Raw genomic sequence first — 18,635 nt, 5'->3', positions numbered from 1 at the left:
GCTTTATTCAGACACGGAGGGAGAGGATCTTTGTGGAAACGCACTGAACAATACGCTTGAACTTTGTTTTAAGTAAAACAATAACCTGTTTAGTGTGTATAGATAAGGTCAGTGAGGGGAAAGCAAATCCTGGTTACCATAGTAACACATAGACTTCTATAGAGAAAATAGTTTAAAGTGAATTTTTTTTTAAATAGATGATACATTATGTATTTTTTTTTTTTATATAATTAACTAAATTTATTTCTTTATATATAATTTTATATGTACATTTTTATATTTATCAATTTTAATAAACAAGTAATATTATGAACAAAATATAATACACTAAATTAATATGTATGTGTGTGTGTATATATATATATATATATATATATATATATATATATATATATAGATATATATATATACATACACACACACACACACACCACACATATATATCTATTATATATATATATATATATATATATATATATATATTTATATATGTATATTAATATATTAAATTGCAGAAACAGAAATAATATATATAGATCTATATATAGAGGTGATAATATATATAGATATATATAATATATAAAATGTACTCTAATTGGTCCTACTATGTTAAATACTAGTCTTAACGTACTAACCTACTAGTCTAACATTTAATGTTTTATTAATATACTTTAGTAGCAGTGTGTATTTTTAAAAAATTTTCTCTATAGATTTCCATTTAAAGGTGTATTTATTTACTGTGGATTGAATGGTATGACAGCAGTGGAAGGATTTTTATTTTTATTTTATAAATGTCTTAAAGCAATGACTCCTCAGAAATGTAAATTTGGACTTTTTTTATTTTATTTTTTATTAATTTATTTTTATCCTTAAAGCAATAATTAACACTTCAAAATTGTAACTTATGCCTATTTTTATTTTAGTTTTATTATTTTATTTTATTTATCCTTAAAGCAATAACTCCTCAAAAATGTCAATTTCTGTTTTAATTTTTTTTTAATTTAATTTATTAACCCTAACTCCTTAAAAATGTAAATTTCTTTCATTTACTCATCCTCATTTCATTCCAATCCCGTATGACTTTGTTTGGTTCTCGTTTGTCAAATGACTGATCACGACACGTCAGGTTTGCAAAATGAGGAATAAATCACCCTCCACTTCCCTTCCTTTAAAGCTCTGATATTCTGCCTTACATTTTTTGATCCACTGAAGAAAAAAAAATCATACGTGTTTAGAATGACATGGTTGCATAAATTGTTCATTTCTGAATACAAAAACAATGTATTGCAACAGAGCTTGCATAATAAGGGTTTAGGTATAGTTCTAAGGATTCTTGTAAGAATCTAAAAGTTAACATTTTTCTTTCTCTCTGTTTTTTTGTAGGACTAAAGCAAGTCTGAAGATTCATCAGATACTTCCAGAATTTTTTTTTTTAAAATCTTTATTATGATTTTTATAGATAAATAAATGCAATATTATACAATTAAGGGGGGGGGATAATCAGTCTCTTGAAGTTTTCATTAAGTTATTGAGCTGTAATTCCAAACTTCCACAAGGTGGCGCTACGTACATGTCAAATCTTCAATGAAACACTGGAATTAAGAGACTTATCAGCTATTTTTGTAAAACTGTTTGCTGGTTTAATAAATTGTGATGTTTAAAATAGTTTTTTTTTCATCCATTTCATCTCATATTAACTTTCAGTGATTGCTGGTTAGTGAACTATTATTGTTTTGATACATTTTGGCCTGTTCGATGCACAAATATAAGCGTATTTGAACGTTTTATGCGTGTAACAATCAAATTAAAGCATTCAGCACAATTTGATTGATATATTGTCAAAACCAAGCGTTATCTAGTAACTTGGGTTAATTCACCATGATTCTCACCATGAAAACTCAGTAATCACACTTATGCAAATGCCTGGTTGATTTTAGAAGGTTTCAGCATAGATCTGTCTTGTTTGAGCACGATTGTTTGCTTATTCATCTATGTTTGAGTACGGCACAGATTAATTCATCTGAACAGCAGGGACGAAACGAAGCCTTCTCCAAAACAACTGTTTTGGACGGTCTTTGCTGGGCTGAAGACAACTGTATGCCAGAGATAAGAGAAGAGGGCGATTGTTGCCCAGAGGTGGAAGAGAGGGATATTTCTCTCTGTCCATCAGACTGAGACAGTCTTTCTCTCTTATTCGGTGCCAAACGCCGGCAGGATAGATGCAAAGCACCGTGTTGCACACCCTGTCAATCTTTTACATGCATATTTCATCAAACACACTGAAGATGCTGATGTTCGGTGTGGTCAGGGTCAGAGATCTGAACATCAGCAGAAACTCCGCAGCATCTGCTGCTCTGCACATCACTCACAGAAGATGGATGAACATGCAGAAAAGTTTGTTTCAGAGGTGTGTGAGGGGTTACTTAGCTCTAGTTTGAGGACACATTGGTGCCAGAAGTTACTAAATCAGACAAAGTTTGAAAATTTGAAATGGCACATAAAATAAATGTTGTATTCTTTAGGGGTTAATAGTCATTATCGTATTGCAAGTTATGTGTATTTGGAGGACAAAACAAAATTGAATGTAAAATAAATAAATAGTGTATTATAACAATAGGAAAATAAATAAAGGAGTAAATGAGAAAAGAAATACAATAATTTTTTGTTTAAATTTAGTCATGTTTCCTATATTATTTTCTATTTTGTAACTTTTTTTTATATGCATTTATTTGTTCATTTATTATATTTATTCCCACACATATTTATTTTAATTAAAATAAGACAATGTTTTTTTTTACTTTAGTATTTTCTTCACTAATTTTTACATTTATTTGCATTATTTTTAACTTTATATTTTATTTATTTATTATTTTTTATATGTATTTATTTGTTCATTTATTATATTTATTCCCACAAATATTTATTTTAATTAAAATAAGACCATGTTTTTTTACTTTTTTTTTTTAAATTTTACATTTATTTGCATTATTTTTAACTTTATATTTTATTATTTAATATTTTTTATATTGTTTATATGATAATTTGTTATATTTATTAATTCCCTCACATATTTTAATTAAACGTAGTCATTCATTCTATTACTTGTATTTTCTTTATTATTTTCTATATTTACTTTTAATTTATTTCAGTTTTTACTTTTTCTATTCTTTTATTTATTTATACATTAATTTATCATTATTGTTTATTCCCACGTGTATTTAAATCCATATTAATTTATACATTTGTTTATCTTTATAAGAAAATAGAAATGGTATTTCCACAGATAGTTACAGTAACGTGTTTGGCTTGTTCTGTATCCGGTAAGTCAGCTGGATGATACACAGGTGTTTTATTGATTCTATCTCTAAACAAGTTTATTGATCAGTTAGTTAATTGATTATATGACGATCTAACTGAGAGCTCAGAGTGTAATGACTAAACATTACTGAACACCATAATAAACATAATTTATGCAAGCTACAGGCAAATTAAGAAAATGTTATTATTTTTACTTATTCTCACAAATATAGTAAAACTTGTTAAATCTGACTTGTTTGTATGGTGTACAAAATAAATATAATTTGATATGATATGATATATTTTAAACATGTAAACCTCTTGAAAGGATACATGCCTCGTTACATAAATGTGCCAAATAATGCCACAATTTAATTTTTTAAATGTTAAAATTTCTGTTAAAAATATAAAACAGTTTATCTAGAAACACTCAAAGTTATTCAAAAAACAAATACAATAACTAAAAAGCACCCAAACTTACTCAACATACCTCCACAAACCTTTTCTTTCTAGTCCCGTTCGCAATTCGCATCATTCCTGCGCGTACCTGACGCGCGGGTCACACCAGGGCGCGGCGCCGCCGTGCGTGCGTGCGTGCGTGCGCGCTACCACCTTTTCGCGCCAGAGGAGGGCACAGTTACCTCGCGCTTGGACCGGCGTCAGCGGTCTCCAGGCAACAGGCCAGCAGTCAGTCAGTCAGGTTTCTCAATCAAAGCGGAGAGATGCGGCAGCGGCGTCGGTTATGGCCCTTCTGCGGATCCGGTGCTCGTTTGTCTGGTTCACCGTGAACGGCATGTGAACACACCTCTGTGTTGGGCTCAAGAACTGCACCGGACGCCCTGGTACCGACCGAACCGGACGCGCTCACTCGGATCCCGACGCGAACGAGTTCTCTGAGGGAATTTTACGCGCCGATTTAATTTGACTAACGTTAGTTGTAGTTTTTAGTTTACAATATTTTAAAAATGCTTTAGATTTTATTAATGCGTTCGGTTTTAAGAGACAATTACGTAACTTTCCCAACACCAAACTGGAGAAAATCTGACTGACTTTGAACTTCACAACACGACGACTTTCCCTCAGAAAAATGCTGAAATTTCATAATTCTGATCTATGGATTGCTTGGCTGGTCTTCTTTTGTGTGAACGGTAAGTTTTATTATTATTATTATTCATGTACACTTGCTTTTTTCATTTCTTGTCTGTGCCGCGAATTGTTTTGTGTGCTAACGTTAGTCGCTGTGACGTCACGCAGTCCTATATTTACGAGGAATGTAAACAAAGTCGTGGGTGTAGTTCGCGTTTTGAGGTGTTTGAGAAGGTTTTGACAGCTGTCATGTGAAGACGTGCCCTTTTTGCGTACGTCTGTGTGTGTGTGTGTGTGTGTTTGTGTTACACACCAAAAATCCTCACAAATGTAGTGCAATATCTGAAAAATCAGTTATTTTCAGTGTCTTGCATACACATGTATATACACACATATACTGCTAACGTTAGTGGTTTATTGCTTGCACATTTATGGCACCCGAAATCAAGTCTCCTTTATTTATATAGCACTTTATAAAATTCTGATTGTGTCAAAGCGGCTTTAACAGTGTCAAACAGGAAGATAGTTTGTCAATAACATGAGAGGACAATAACAAAGAGTCATTTTTTCAAGTGCAGCTGTTGTGTGTGTGTCTGATCAGAACAACACAAAGCCCGATTCTGTGAAATTGTGAGTGGGTCATGATTATGGATAGGAAGCAGATACATGGGGCCGAGGACTGATGGATGGACAGGCCAGACAGCGCAGGTCTGAGAGCCGTAATCCAACCAGATTATGAAGAGCACTGCTCCACGTGACGCTTGTGAGAGTCAGATGCACGTACACACACTCGCACGCTTTCATTGTACCATCCTCTGTGGGATTCGGGTGATATTTGTTTGCATATGTTGTGGCCCACACAAGGGACCGACATATGCAGGTAGTTCTAGGATTGCATGTTCATCTACATCAGCACATCGGATGCATCTGTTCCTTCGGTTCTTTGGAATTTCAAAAGGCTCAGTAAAACCCGTTTGAAGTCTATTTTTCAGAATAGATCCAGAGTAGAGTTTCGTTCATGCAAAACATTGTCTGTGTCCGAATATGCATTCATCCCTACTGTACAGTATGCAATAAGAAACTCCTTTTGCATGGGAGTACACATTATAGTAAAAGGGAACAAATCAGTTTTGCCATTGAAGGTATCTTTGCCCAACTGAGCAAAAGCTGTTCTGTGCCTGCTCAAAATTCAGTATAAAGACGCGCAATGCCACATAAAAGTCAGACTAGCTTTAATGATGCATGCTCAGACCCAAGTTCACCTCCGAAAAGCATTTAACAGTCTACGTTAAGACACTTATACAGTAGGCTAAATGCCACTTCAGAAGCGTTTCTGTACCGTAAATTTGGCATTAAAGTTCATTCTGCACAATGATTTTTGCACTTCCCTTAAAAATCAAACCAAACTGAATTAAAATTGATTTTTTTAAATAAACTTTACAGATGAATTAGGTTGAAATTTTTTACATTGATTTTGTTGTTGCATAGGTTTCCCAGACTCTAGGGGCCGTATCGTTTGTATACACTGTATTGTTAATTTTATTGAACTTCTAGAAAGCTGCACATAGCCGCTTTACACAATTAGATGGTATTAAAGAGAAATATTGTTTGATATAATAATATTGCAAAGTAGACTTTACGAGAATGATTGTTAGTATAAACGTTTTACATGTAGGCCTAACTGCCAGGAAGCGTGTATATTGACAGTATTGATTTCGTTATTGATTATTTTTATGTGCTGATCAGTGTTATTTTAGTATCATAGAAGTAGTGTTATAGTTTATCATAACATTTAGAAAGAGTTTTAGTTAAAAAAATTTAATTTTAGTTAAAGTTTTTAAAAAAAATGTTTTATTACAGTTGTAGTTTTAGTTATTTTAATGCATCAAGTTAAAGTAAATATCAGTTAGAAGGGTTGCTTTGGCAACTAGCAGGAAAAAAATATTTTATTTTATCTCAGTTACAGTTTATTTCACATCAACTGTAATAAGCGTCACTTTGGGATTGATGCTTAGTCTTGCAAAAAATGAAATTTACAACTTTTTTGTACCATTCACTTTGTTATTGGCCTGATTCGATCTCCACGTAACATCGTTCCTCTCTCTGTAAAGCATGTTGATATGAGATATCAGCCATGGATGTGTACATCAGTTCAGACAGGTCTCATTAATACATGCATGTTTGTGATAGCGTTTGCTGGTACATCCTTGTAGGGACTCCTCTGAACAAATACGCAGCGTTGTCATCCCCAGCGCAGGATCCATTTACAGAGCACTTCCAGGGGTTTAGTTCTGTTCAGGAGCGGCTCCCTGAGTGAGAGTTACTCTAAATTGCGGTTGTAAAGTGTCATGAGAGCCGGGTCAACGGGTCGGGTTCTTGCAAAACCCTGTGTTTTTGTCCCACAGCCTGTGCTCGTGGCATTATAGATGTTGTTGTCGGAAACTGAGGTGTCTTCCAGGGTTCGCTGCATTTCCTGCGCCGCTGTCACTGTCAGTTTAGAGACATGTCCCTGCACATGATCACCGGATATTCGGTCATTAATTTTGCATCTTCTGCCATTAGGAAATGGCCAGGCAGCACGAAGGAAGGGCCACGGAGAGGCACCTCGAGGGCATGTGAGGGAAAATGCTAGTCTGAACTTTAAAAAGAAAAGTAGATAGATCGATGGAGACAGAGTTATGCACTGCCACTGACCAACTCGTCATCTGAGGCCTGAGCTGTAATGAATGATTTGTTACAGTGTTTTGAAGGAGAGAGAGAGAGAAAGAGAGAGAGAGAGAGGGAGGTTTCTCTGTGCTTGAGTTCTAATCATTGTATCGCTCTGCCTCAGGCTTCAGGAACCACATCAGCGAACAGATCAATTCTGCCAATTAAAGTTCATCTGAAGTGGTGCTGCACTTTTTGCCCCTGCACTGAATGCAACTTTGCTTGAAAATCAAACCAAACTGAATTAACATAAAAATGGATTTCTTATATAAAGTTTGCAGATCGTTTTCTCAAGGATAGGAATGAAGTTGAATCAGGGCGATTTTTTTTTTCCAGCAATAAATTTGTCTGATTTGAATTTAATATCTGCTTTAATAAAATCTATCAGCAGTATTTTATTTTATATATATATATATATATATATATATATATATATATATATATATATATATATATATATATATATATTTTTTTTTTTTTATATATATTTAGTTGTGGTTTCCAGGCCTGGAAAGTCAAGTATAAATTATAAAGTCAAGAAAATTTATATGGCATATATAGCTTAATATGGTTTTTACTCAACTCTTTCTGAGCGCAGTTTCTATAAAATAATTTTTAAGAAATCCTCATCAAGTTTAGGTAAATTAAAACTAGTTACTGGAGAAGTTAATTTATCAAACAATGTGGGAACCCTGGTTAGAGACAGTGCTACTTAGTGTTATTTATGTACAATTAATATAGTATTTAATAATATTTAGAATTTTTTTTTCAGTTTTCATTTTAGTAATTTTGTTATTTGCTTTTTCAATTTTCAGTTATTATTTTTATTATAATTAATTATAAGTATGTTTTATTATAACTATTATTCTATTCTATTATTCTATTGGGATTAATTTTTATTTTAGTTTTAATAATTTTAGTACATTTAGTTAAATTATTTCGTCATATTTTATTTTATTTCAGCTTTATTTCAATTAATGAAAAATAACGCATGTCTTGATTAGGAACTATTTAAATATGCAATGATCTTATCAGCATAATCCTGTGGTTTCTTTCTTGAGTCACTTTTTTAGCTCTAAGAAAAATAATAAAAATGGCCATATGTTTAAAAAATAATTTTGTGAATTTACCCCTTTCACTTTTGTGTTTAAAGAAGTGAGGGTGATGATGCCAATATGAGTGCTTTTTCTCTTAATTTCCTTTTTCCCGCTGAAAAGCGGAGCAGCTGGAATGTGCAGAGGACAGATGGAAGTTTCCACCTCGATTATCTTCAACTAAAAATATCCACTCAAAAATTAAACGACCATTGGGACTGCTAGCAAAGTGCCTGAGAGAGAAAGAGACGGGATAGGACGACTGCCATCCTTGGGTTTAGGGACGAGGAATTAATAAATGATATGAGATTTTTGAGCGAGGTAGAGAGTCACCTTCAAGAGACGTGAGGTCAGCAGCGGGCTAGAGGTCTAACCACAACACATCTCCCCAGACTCCTGCTAAAGCACCGCTGGCTAGATCAGTGCTTCTCAACTGGTGGTTCATGATATCAGTATCAGTTTTTAACCATCCTGTTGTGTTGGGGTCACTTACTTTTCAAACTTCTTTGAAATACTGGTTAAACTATTTATTTCTTTTTGAAATTTGGTGGATATTTCTCATTTAGGGTCATGAATGTGCATAGTTTCAACACATAGATGTGTTTTGGAAAGGCTGTATAAATGTTGTACTTTTTGTGTTGACTCTCCCATTGACTCCCATTGGTTTCCATGCAATTTGCCAAAAATCAACACTTTGCAAAACACTTAAGAGTCAAATAAAAGCAGAAAGACTTTATTGTAACTTGTCAATAGCTAAAATATGCAATACGTGAGAATTTATGAAAGTCAAGATTCAAAATTGAGACTCTTCTTCTGAGCCATCAAAGAAAAAATGACTGTTTCTTTATGTAGTCAAGTTTCACAGTCCAAAAAAAAGTATATATATTTTCTGTCATGGGTTGTTTTTGGTTGTCAGTTTTATTGATTTTTTTTTTATCGTCTTTACAAGACAGTTACAGCACTGAAAAGAACTCCATTTCACCCTCACAAGGAGTTTGAGAAAAAGACAAAAAGGTAGAGGAAGTACAAATAGAAAAAAACTCTACAAGTACAAATAATGTTACTATTTTTACTTGTAGTTATATGCATCTCGGTGTGCAAAAAGTCACTAGAAGTAGTCATGACAAAAAAAATTGACCCCAAAGATGGGAATTATTACATTTATCTCATATTTTATATTTGTTTGTCTCTGACATGCTACAATACAGGTTTTCTGTTTTCGTTTACATTTTTAAGTGTCAATTTCTTGGCAAATTGCACCCCTAAAATAAAAGTTGTATTTAGTTTTTGAACATAACAGGAGGATAATGCAGTGATTTATATTAGTAGTGGCATAACCTTACTCTGTTTAGAGTTGAGTTTCACAATGAAATGGCTCTAAATGAACTGACTTTCAAGTGGAGATGATATCCTCCTCTCTAAAACACTTCTCTATTCAACAGTGTCTTTTAAAGAAGAATGTTCTTTCAGGTACTGTGCCGATCAGAGACTCACTGAGCTGTACAAAGCAGCAGATATTCAGTGATGCCAGAGGAAGAAACCACTTTATTCTTTTTCTTCTTCTTTTTCCCTTGTACTTTTATCTCTTCAAGAGCTGGTCCTCCAGGTATACAACCAGGTCTCAGACTAAATTGTTCAAGTCGACAGAGATTTGAGTCTATTTCAAGTCAAAGTTTAGTCTGTCTTGGGAAAAGTGCTTTTACTCGCTTAAAAATAAAGGTTTCAAAAGAGGGTTTTCATAGCGATGGCATAGAAGAACCATTTTGATGCAGAGACAAATAATAATACATTATATTTGTAGACTGAGTCCTTCTAGAAGCATTTGAGCAGCAGCATCTCTTTGTTCAATTAATGAATGACTGGTGAACAGATCAAAAAACCTGCTTGAAAACTATTATAATTTTTGCAGTTCCATTTGGTGATGATAGTGGAGCAGAAATTAATAGCTGATGTTTTGAGGTCTATTTGCACTGTATTTAATAACATTTTTTATTTGAACTAGTGAAAATATTCTGTGCAAATACTCATATTTCAAATGAAATATTCATCTTTAAAGAAAACACACACACACTCTAGATATTGTTTGTAGAGAGCGATTCTGTGGGTGTGATTGCAGAGAGTGATATAAATCAGTAGGTCAGAGGTGTGTGTGTGTGTGTGTGTGTGTGTGCACACGCTGTAATACTGGTAGCCCCACAGTCCAGTAATTCACAACAAAGAAGGTCTTCTCAATCTCATTCTCTCAGTTTCTCATTTTCTCTTGCAACCATCATTAATGTCCAATTTTTTCCCTGTGTTTTTGTTATATTGGATATTGCTTCTCTGTAGGAGCAAAGGATGATTTTTTTATTTCCCCTTCAGAGGCTTTAGCCTAAAAGCCAAATAGATTTTTATGTATCCTCAACAAAATGTGCAAAAAAAGTGTGCAAAATTCCCTGCAATGCTTGGGATTTGTAGGTAGTTGCCAGCTTTAAGATCTGTTAACAGCATATTTAATTCTATTTTAGATTTGATTGAAAAAAAATTGAATTTTCTATGTGCAAATACTGATGTTAACTAGATTTGTACACAAAATAAGAGTGAATTTTCCCATGCAAACATCCAGAATGCTAGGGATTTGTAAATTTGCATTTTCATTCAGCTCATCTACAATTTTTGTTAAGACCGATTATTTATAACAAGCATAATCTTCTACTTGGCTGAAATGTGAGGTCTACTGTTTTTAATTTTTTATTTTAAAATGTTCAGTGTTTGTCAAAAGTTCTATTATTTGAACTGTAATGCTACTTTACAGTTCACATAATGGTGCCCAAACACAGTATTTAATTCTGTTATTGATTTGATTTAAACAGATGAGAATGTTCTATGTGAAAATATTGATGAAAACTAGATTTTTACATATTCTGAACAAAATTAGTTATTTTTTCCTGCATAAAATTCAAATTCTGAAATTCCAAATTGGAATTTTCATTCTGCTTATTTGCTGTTTTTGATCAGACCATATTTATAACATTTGTATAGGCTAATTTATTATTCGTTTAATTTATTAGGCTGAAATGCGAGGTTTACTATTTTATAAACCTTTCTGTTTTGTCAAATGTTATTATTTTAACTGTAACTTTTTTGGTTTACATTGGCGTTGTTTTAAAAGAACGTTGCTACTTTATCAACATGTAGTTCTATTCTAGAATTTTATGAAACCAAATTCAGCTGTTGATTACAAGAAATTTTTAAAAGAAATTTTTTTGCATTAGTTTCATTTGTATGTGTTTATCTTGTAAATTTGCAATTTCTAGATTCTCAAATCCGTATTCAGTCCACCACACCACTACAGTTACCAGCATGTTACCGGTCATTTTTGTGTGTCTGCTGTATGTGATTATGTGGGCTTTAAAATAACAGCAGATGTGTGGCTCCTCTTGAGCAAAAGCATTTTCTTCCCATCCTGTCTTGCTGTAGTATTCACACCTTCTCTCTCTATCACAGGGAATCAATATCTGGCCTCAGAGAGCGCTTGCTGTGGGCAGTTAACATGAAAACTGTGTCTAATCAATAGACATTACTGATTTAAATAGATCGTTAGTGCAGGTGGACGCATGTCTGTTCTTTAGTGTTTTTATTGCTTTGGAGAAGAATGCTCTTTTATTCTGGTGTGTAGGAGTCTCGCGCTTTTACAGCTCAGGTTTGTTAAAGTTTTTTTAAAGTTTTGGTGTCTTGGCACAGTTTGAGACATTGTTTGGATCGCTTTTGAAACTCTAGAGGAAAAAACTATGAGGTCCTTTTCTCAGGAGACACTTTTAAGAAGCAGAAGGACTTTAAGTCTTTATTTGCTTACATTTTGATCTCATTGCTCTCTAGGAGAAACAAGTGAGATGTTAAAGAGATCTAATTTTGTGATTTCTTATTTTCTTTTATAAGGGCATTTCTAATTTTTATACTATTTTAAACTTAAGCTAAAACAAATGAATCAGTGATTGAATCAGTGTGTTTGAATAAATTGGTCGAATGAATGATTCATTGAATCACTTCATTATAATAGTCACTTGTTTCATTCCTGAATGAATCAGTGTGTTTAAACGAATCGGTTGTATGAATGATTTAATGACTCACTAATCAGTTGTTGAGTTCCTTAATTAATTAGTATCTGAGAATGAATCGTTTGTCAATCGAGTGAGTGATTCTTTGACTCACTCATAATGATTGTGACTTATTTAGTTTTTAAATGAATCTGTCTGTTTTAACGAATCGGTTGTATGAATGTTTTAATGACTTACCTATACTGATAGTCACTTGTTTTGTACATTTAATAACTGACCCGAAATAAAATAAAAGGTTTCAGCTAGTTTAGTTACAGCTAATTACAGTTTAAGTCGAGGTGCTAAAATAACTAAAACTAAATAAACTAAAAATTAAGACCTAAACTTAATAAAAACTATATAGATATATTTACAAAAAATTAATAATAACAATTTTAATGAAAAAACTGAAAAAACAGAAAATTAAAGCCTAACTCAAAATATTAACAAAAACTGTAATAGTAAATAAATAATAATAAATAAAAGCCTGAATTTTTACTGTACAATTTTGCTGTCTCCACCTGTTTGTGTGTTCGGGTATATCTCCAAATATCTGCCATCACTGCAGGTTAGAGCGTTCTGTCTGAATAACCTCTTGATTTATGCAGAGACAGATTCATAACTCTGTTTCTCTCCACCATATGGAATTCTTGAACAGCAGAAGATCATCTGTCCTGTCAGATCTGTCGCTCCCTCTTCAGTCTGTTCATTCTGACACAGAAAGAGCGGAGGTAGGGGCTGCAGGAACCGGATGGCTCATTTCTTACTGAAGACGTTTAGAGATTGTAGCTGAGGCTTTATGTCTGCTTGATGGAATATCTGAAATTCATAGCTCGAAGGAGAAAGAAAAGCTAGAGTGATTTTACTTCAAGTGACTGAGTTGTCGCTATCCTTATAAATGTGTGAATTGGTTGAATAAATTAATAATTGACTTGTAATGATAGTGAGGATTTAATCAGTGTCTTAGAATGAATCATTTCAGTGAGTGATTAATTGATTCATGCATAATGATTGTGAATCATTTAATTCCTGAATGAATTTGTGTGTTTGAACAAATTGGTTGAATGAATGATTCATTGGCTCACTTATAATTGGCTAAAGGAATGATGATAGTCACTTGTTTTGTTCCTGAATGAACCAGTTTGTTAGAATAAATCAGTTGCATGAATCATTTAATGAATCACTTATAATGAGAGTCACTTGTTTTATTCCTGAATGAATCAGTGTGTTTGAATGAATCACATGAATGAATGATTCACTGACTGACCCATGATAGTCATTTGTTTGATTCCTGAATGAATCAGTGTGTTTGAACAAATCGTTGACTGAATGATTCACTGAATCACTCATAGTGATAGTCACTTGTTTTGTTTCTGAATGAATCAGTGTGTTTTAACAAATGGATAATTTACCTAATCGCTCATAAGGACAGTCACTTGTTGCATTCGAATCAACTGAGTGAATGATTCATTGACTCACTCATAATGATAGTCACTTAGATTAATGATAGTTCCTGATGTGAATCAGTGCATTGAAACAAATCTATATTTCAGTTTTCATATCATATAACCCCTTTAAATCTGAAAACAGAGCATTTACTTCTAGGAAATAAAGTATTAGACACGTTGACTGTGAATAGAGCTTTTGAGAGAAAAGGAAAAAGCAGAGAAAAAGGCTGTTTGCTGTAGGTCATTTGTCTTCATATATGCTCGGGGAACCCATCTGTAGGACGTGAAGCATCTCAAACCTACCGTTTTACAAGATAATTCTCTCCTGTTTCTGTCTCTGAAACACACGTTAACACATGGTGCCTAGCGAAGGCCATTTGCGATCAAATTCACAACACCTCTTTGTCACGTTGACATTCCAGCCCTACAATTGAACCGAAATGGACCACAAGAGCTGAGATCATTAAGGAGATAAGGAAAGGACGAATCACACACACACACACACACACACACACACACACACACACAGACACACACACACACACACACACACACACACACACACACACACACACACACAGAGGAGATATTAGTGACACTGATCTCTCTTTGACCCATTAGTGTGATCCTGCACAGAAAGGCTTTTTATAAGTAGATTCAGGCTATTGGAGAGGCTTTAGTGGACGTGTGTTAGTGTATGTAAGATAAGAATGATAGTTTGTAAAACAGTGAAGTGCTCCTCTGTGTATTTGGGCCAAATCTTCCTCTAAAACAGGCTAAGCTGAGCAGATTAGTGGACAGTGATTTTATAGATTTATAGATTATGGATCATTTTTGGATTTGACGTATCAGCCCTCACATTGATCTACTGCTCGCTCTGTCTTTATTCGTCCGTCTTTATATCTCCCTATTGTCTCTGTTCAATTGACTTTTATTTATATATACAGTAAACTAATCACTACATCTGACTATGTACATTAATGTTAAAATTTTTGTGGTCGGTATGATGTTTTAATGTTTAAAGAAGTCTCTTATGCTTAACTTAAGTCTACATTTATTTAATAAAAAAATACTGTAAAATCAGTAATATTATAAAATAGTATTATGATTACAAAGTAACTGCTTTCTATGTGAATATACTGTAAAATTTACTGATTTATTTCTGTGATGCGCAGCTGTATTTTCAGCATCATTCCTCCAGTCTTCAGTGTCACATGATCTTCAGAAATCATTCTAATATGATGATTTACTGCTCAAGAAACATTTCTGATTATTATCAATGTTGAAAACAGTTGTGCTGCTGAATATTTTTGTGGAAATTGATAAAAAAAAAATTTCAGGATTCTTTGATGAAAGTGAGTAGAAAGTTCAAAATATATATATATATAATCAACTGTTTTTTTTTAAACATTTGTTTCTCATTTAACTGGTTCCACATTGTTTGCTGATTTTTGCTTTATTTAAACTTCCTGTCATTTATTTATTTTATTTGACATCAAGGTGTATGCCGTGCCTCCAAGCTTTCTTACTTGTTTTGCTAACAAACGTTCTACATTTCTTATTTATTTGGTTATATATTAAACAGGTTTACTTAGCCTATTTCCAGTTTTGTAAACCTATTTAAACTTTAGGTAAGTTATTAGTTATTGTTAGCTTTTAGTCATAGTTATGCCGCTATTTGAAAGTGAAAGTAAGATGCGCATGCCGCTTTTACAAGCTATTTAAAAGCTTTTATATATATGCGTGTGTGTGGCATTATAAATGTCTGTATTGTCACTTTTAATCAATTTAATGCATCATTGTTGAATAAAAGTATCAATTTATTAAAAAAAAAATCCTAATTGACCCCAAACTTTGGAATGGCAGAGTGTATTTAGGTGCTAAATCAAAATAAATAGCTTTATTTTAACATACCTACCCGGTTCTAAATTGTGTAAATCTCTCTCTATCATTAGTGTTTTAGTTCTTGTCGTTCATCCATCACCACTGCTTTCGCACTAAAGCTGTATGGTGCTGTTAACGACGGCTCTTTCTCTTCATCTGTTCTCCCCAAACTGGCCATCTTATATAATTAATGCTGTTTTCTCGTCGGCAACATCAGATTAAACATCAGTGACAAACTGCTCTTATTTTCAACAGACCGAAACCTAACCCATCAGCGTTTAGAGGCAGATCTAATGCAGACAGAAGTACAGCAGAGTTTTCTGTTTGTTCCACTGGACTTTTATTGTGATTCTCACTGTCAAGAACTCCAGCACACGTGTTTTCCTCTACGGTAAAAACGGACAGTGATGAATGTATTTTTGGACCCGTAACCCATCTCGCTCAATTCCCAACTCACATCCGTCCAGGAATAGCTAGATATTTCCTCTATTTCACAGCTCCCTCACTTTCTCAAGTTCTTTTTAATGTGATTTGTACACTTTTCTAAGCAAGAAAGAGTCTCTCTGAGCGACCGGTTCATGCTTGTATTAGTCCGTTAATGAGCGAGTCTCTTGAACACGCCGGTTAAACAATTAAGTACAAAAAGCAGCCGTTCCCTGAGCTCCGACTTCAAGACTTTACAGCACATGACCGGAGCGTGAAACCTGATATTATGGATTCTAAATACGACTTGGAGAAAATTGTGATAAAAGCCAGACTCCTCTTCAAATGATTACAAAGCCTCACTCGATGAAAATGAGCTCAATTATAAGTAATCCTGATTTAAATACTGCTGCAGGAATTAATTACACATTAGCATGAGGCTGTGTTCTTTGATAGTCTGTGCGTGTAGCGTACAGAGAAAGAGAGCGAGATCGAGCACTGTTTGCAGATAAGCTAATATTAAATCTCAGTGTTGTACCTGATATGGATGTCTGGTGCTGGTGCATGATGTGCAGAAGTGGATTTGATCTTTCTGTGTACCTGTGAAAGTAGAAAGCTGAGATAATGTTGCTTTTTAGGTCCAAACATGCAACATTTGTGCTTCAGGTTTAAATGATTCCTCTTGTTTCTTGTGCTGTTACTTTATTAAGTGATCAGATGCATCATTTTCACCTGCTGGACCATAAAACAGTGAAAAACATTCCAACTAAACTCAGTTGAGTTTATTCATTATTCATTATTTCACTTTATCCGCTTTGCTTTTTCTCAGAATATTCAATTTCATCTGAATTAAGTTCATTTTCATTTAATATTTATTTGCTTCCGCTGCATCAAATGTTAAAGTGATCACTTTAAATAATGTTGCATTAAAAAATCAGCACAAGAAAGTGCGCACACGGGCTACAGGAAGTGATGTCATGCAGCTCATCCTGTTTCCTGCACAGTCCCATGTTTACTGATTGTTCTGTTCGTCTCACATCAGTGATTTGGTCTCAGGTGTGCTTTCATTAGACGAGCATCAGCTGATGTGGTGAAAAATGCTCGCATCATGCGAACAGAGGTTGTTTTCTTCAGGCGTGAATTGCATTTTATGTTTTACTTTCTATATTAGATTATTGAAGCTGTAAGCCACCATTACAGTGATTTTACCACAGTAAAGGATTGTTTTTAACAGCCTCAAGTGGCTTATTGCGTAACATGGTCCTGAAACTGGCCGCGGTAAATACTGTGGCATTCTCCTCGAACCCTCAAACATTGCCGGGCATTCTGTTCTAGAGCCGGTTTCCGTGGCAATGGTTGTCTTCGTGAAGGCTCTGGAGCCAGACACGGCTTGTGTGCTTTGTTCCATTTTATTAGCATGTGAATGCATCACTGCAGAAGAGTTTCCCTGAAACAACGGGCTCCCTGTTCGAGCGGCCCTCCTGCAGGAGGGGCCTTGATGCACGCTACTGCACTAAAACTCTTCATGATGCTCGGACCGTTGTGTTTAGGCTCCGTTTGTCATGTGCTTCTGCAATTTCCAGGTTTTTATTGCTCTGAAGTTGATCTTTTATGTCTCGTATCACTTTCCAGATACACTTACCTCATTTTAATTAGAATTTAGTGAAATGATTGAGACAGACTTTTGATAGCTTTGAGCACAGTTTGAGACATTGTTGAGACGTCTTCTTAAAATCTAGAGGAAACGTGATATTACACTCTCAAAAAAAAGGTACAAAAGCTGTCACTGGGGCAGTACCTTTTCAAAAGGCACACTTTTTTCTGAGAGTGTACTGGTGTGTTTTCTCAGGAACATTTTTTTGAGGTTGCTGAAAATTTAGAAGACACTTGAGATGTTTTTGTAAGGAGAATAATCTTGTCAAACTTGAAATTAAGCTTGTCTGAGATATTGTTAAGACTTCTTCAAGAATACAAGAAAAGTAGATCAAAAAAAAAAAAAAAAAAAATCTGAGATGTTGGAGATTTTTAATTTGTTTTCCATTTCAAAGTTTTTGTTGCTTATTTATTTCTAGGGAGACTTAACAGATATGCTTTATATCAAATTTGTTTTACTTGTCTCTCCTAAATTGGAATGAATATTAATGTGAATAGTAAATCTCAGATAATTTTGGGGTTTTTTTTTTTTTCAGTGTTCGGGTTCTCACTTTTGATAGCAGACTACTTGAGCACAGTTTGAGAGATTATTGAGACGTCTTCTGATAATCTCAAGGACACATGTAAGAATACTTCTCAAAATAAAACAAAAAAAAACTAAGAATTCCAATCCTTTCCACTCACACCAAAAATTCTCACAAGAATTTTTATTTTTTATTTTCTCCATTTCATCTCATTGCTGTCTAGGAGAACTAATTGATGTTAAAGAGATCTCATTTGTAATTTGTCTTAATTTATGAAATGGAATATAAAAGTTGATAGCAGCTCAGATCATTTGGTTGTTTGGTTTGAGTTCATATTGAAATCTTTGACTTTTTATAGCAGACTCTGAGACATTATTAAGACGTCTTCTGAAAATCTAGTGACACGTGAGATTACTAGGTTTTTTTTTTTTTCTTTGGAAATTT

At 33.8% G+C, this 18,635-nt stretch overlaps 1 protein-coding gene across 1 annotated transcript in view; it reads left to right on the top strand.

The window, feature by feature from the left end:
* The first annotated feature begins 3,887 nt into the window (after positions 1-3,887).
* Positions 3,888-18,635, top strand: part of igsf11 (immunoglobulin superfamily member 11) — a 79,133-nt gene continuing 64,385 nt past the window's right edge. Inside the window, exon 1 of the mRNA XM_042771568.1 lies at positions 3,888-4,445. Within this exon, the coding sequence (XP_042627502.1) occupies positions 4,385-4,445 (61 nt within the window). The 5' untranslated portion in view covers positions 3,888-4,384. The remainder of the gene's footprint in view (positions 4,446-18,635) is intronic.

Source organism: Cyprinus carpio, chromosome A15 (assembly GCF_018340385.1).
Source record: "Cyprinus carpio isolate SPL01 chromosome A15, ASM1834038v1, whole genome shotgun sequence".
NCBI classification, from domain to species: Eukaryota; Metazoa; Chordata; class Actinopteri; order Cypriniformes; family Cyprinidae; genus Cyprinus; species Cyprinus carpio.
Note: the sequence above shows the minus strand (reverse complement) of the source record. Positions and strands in the feature narration are given on the sequence as shown.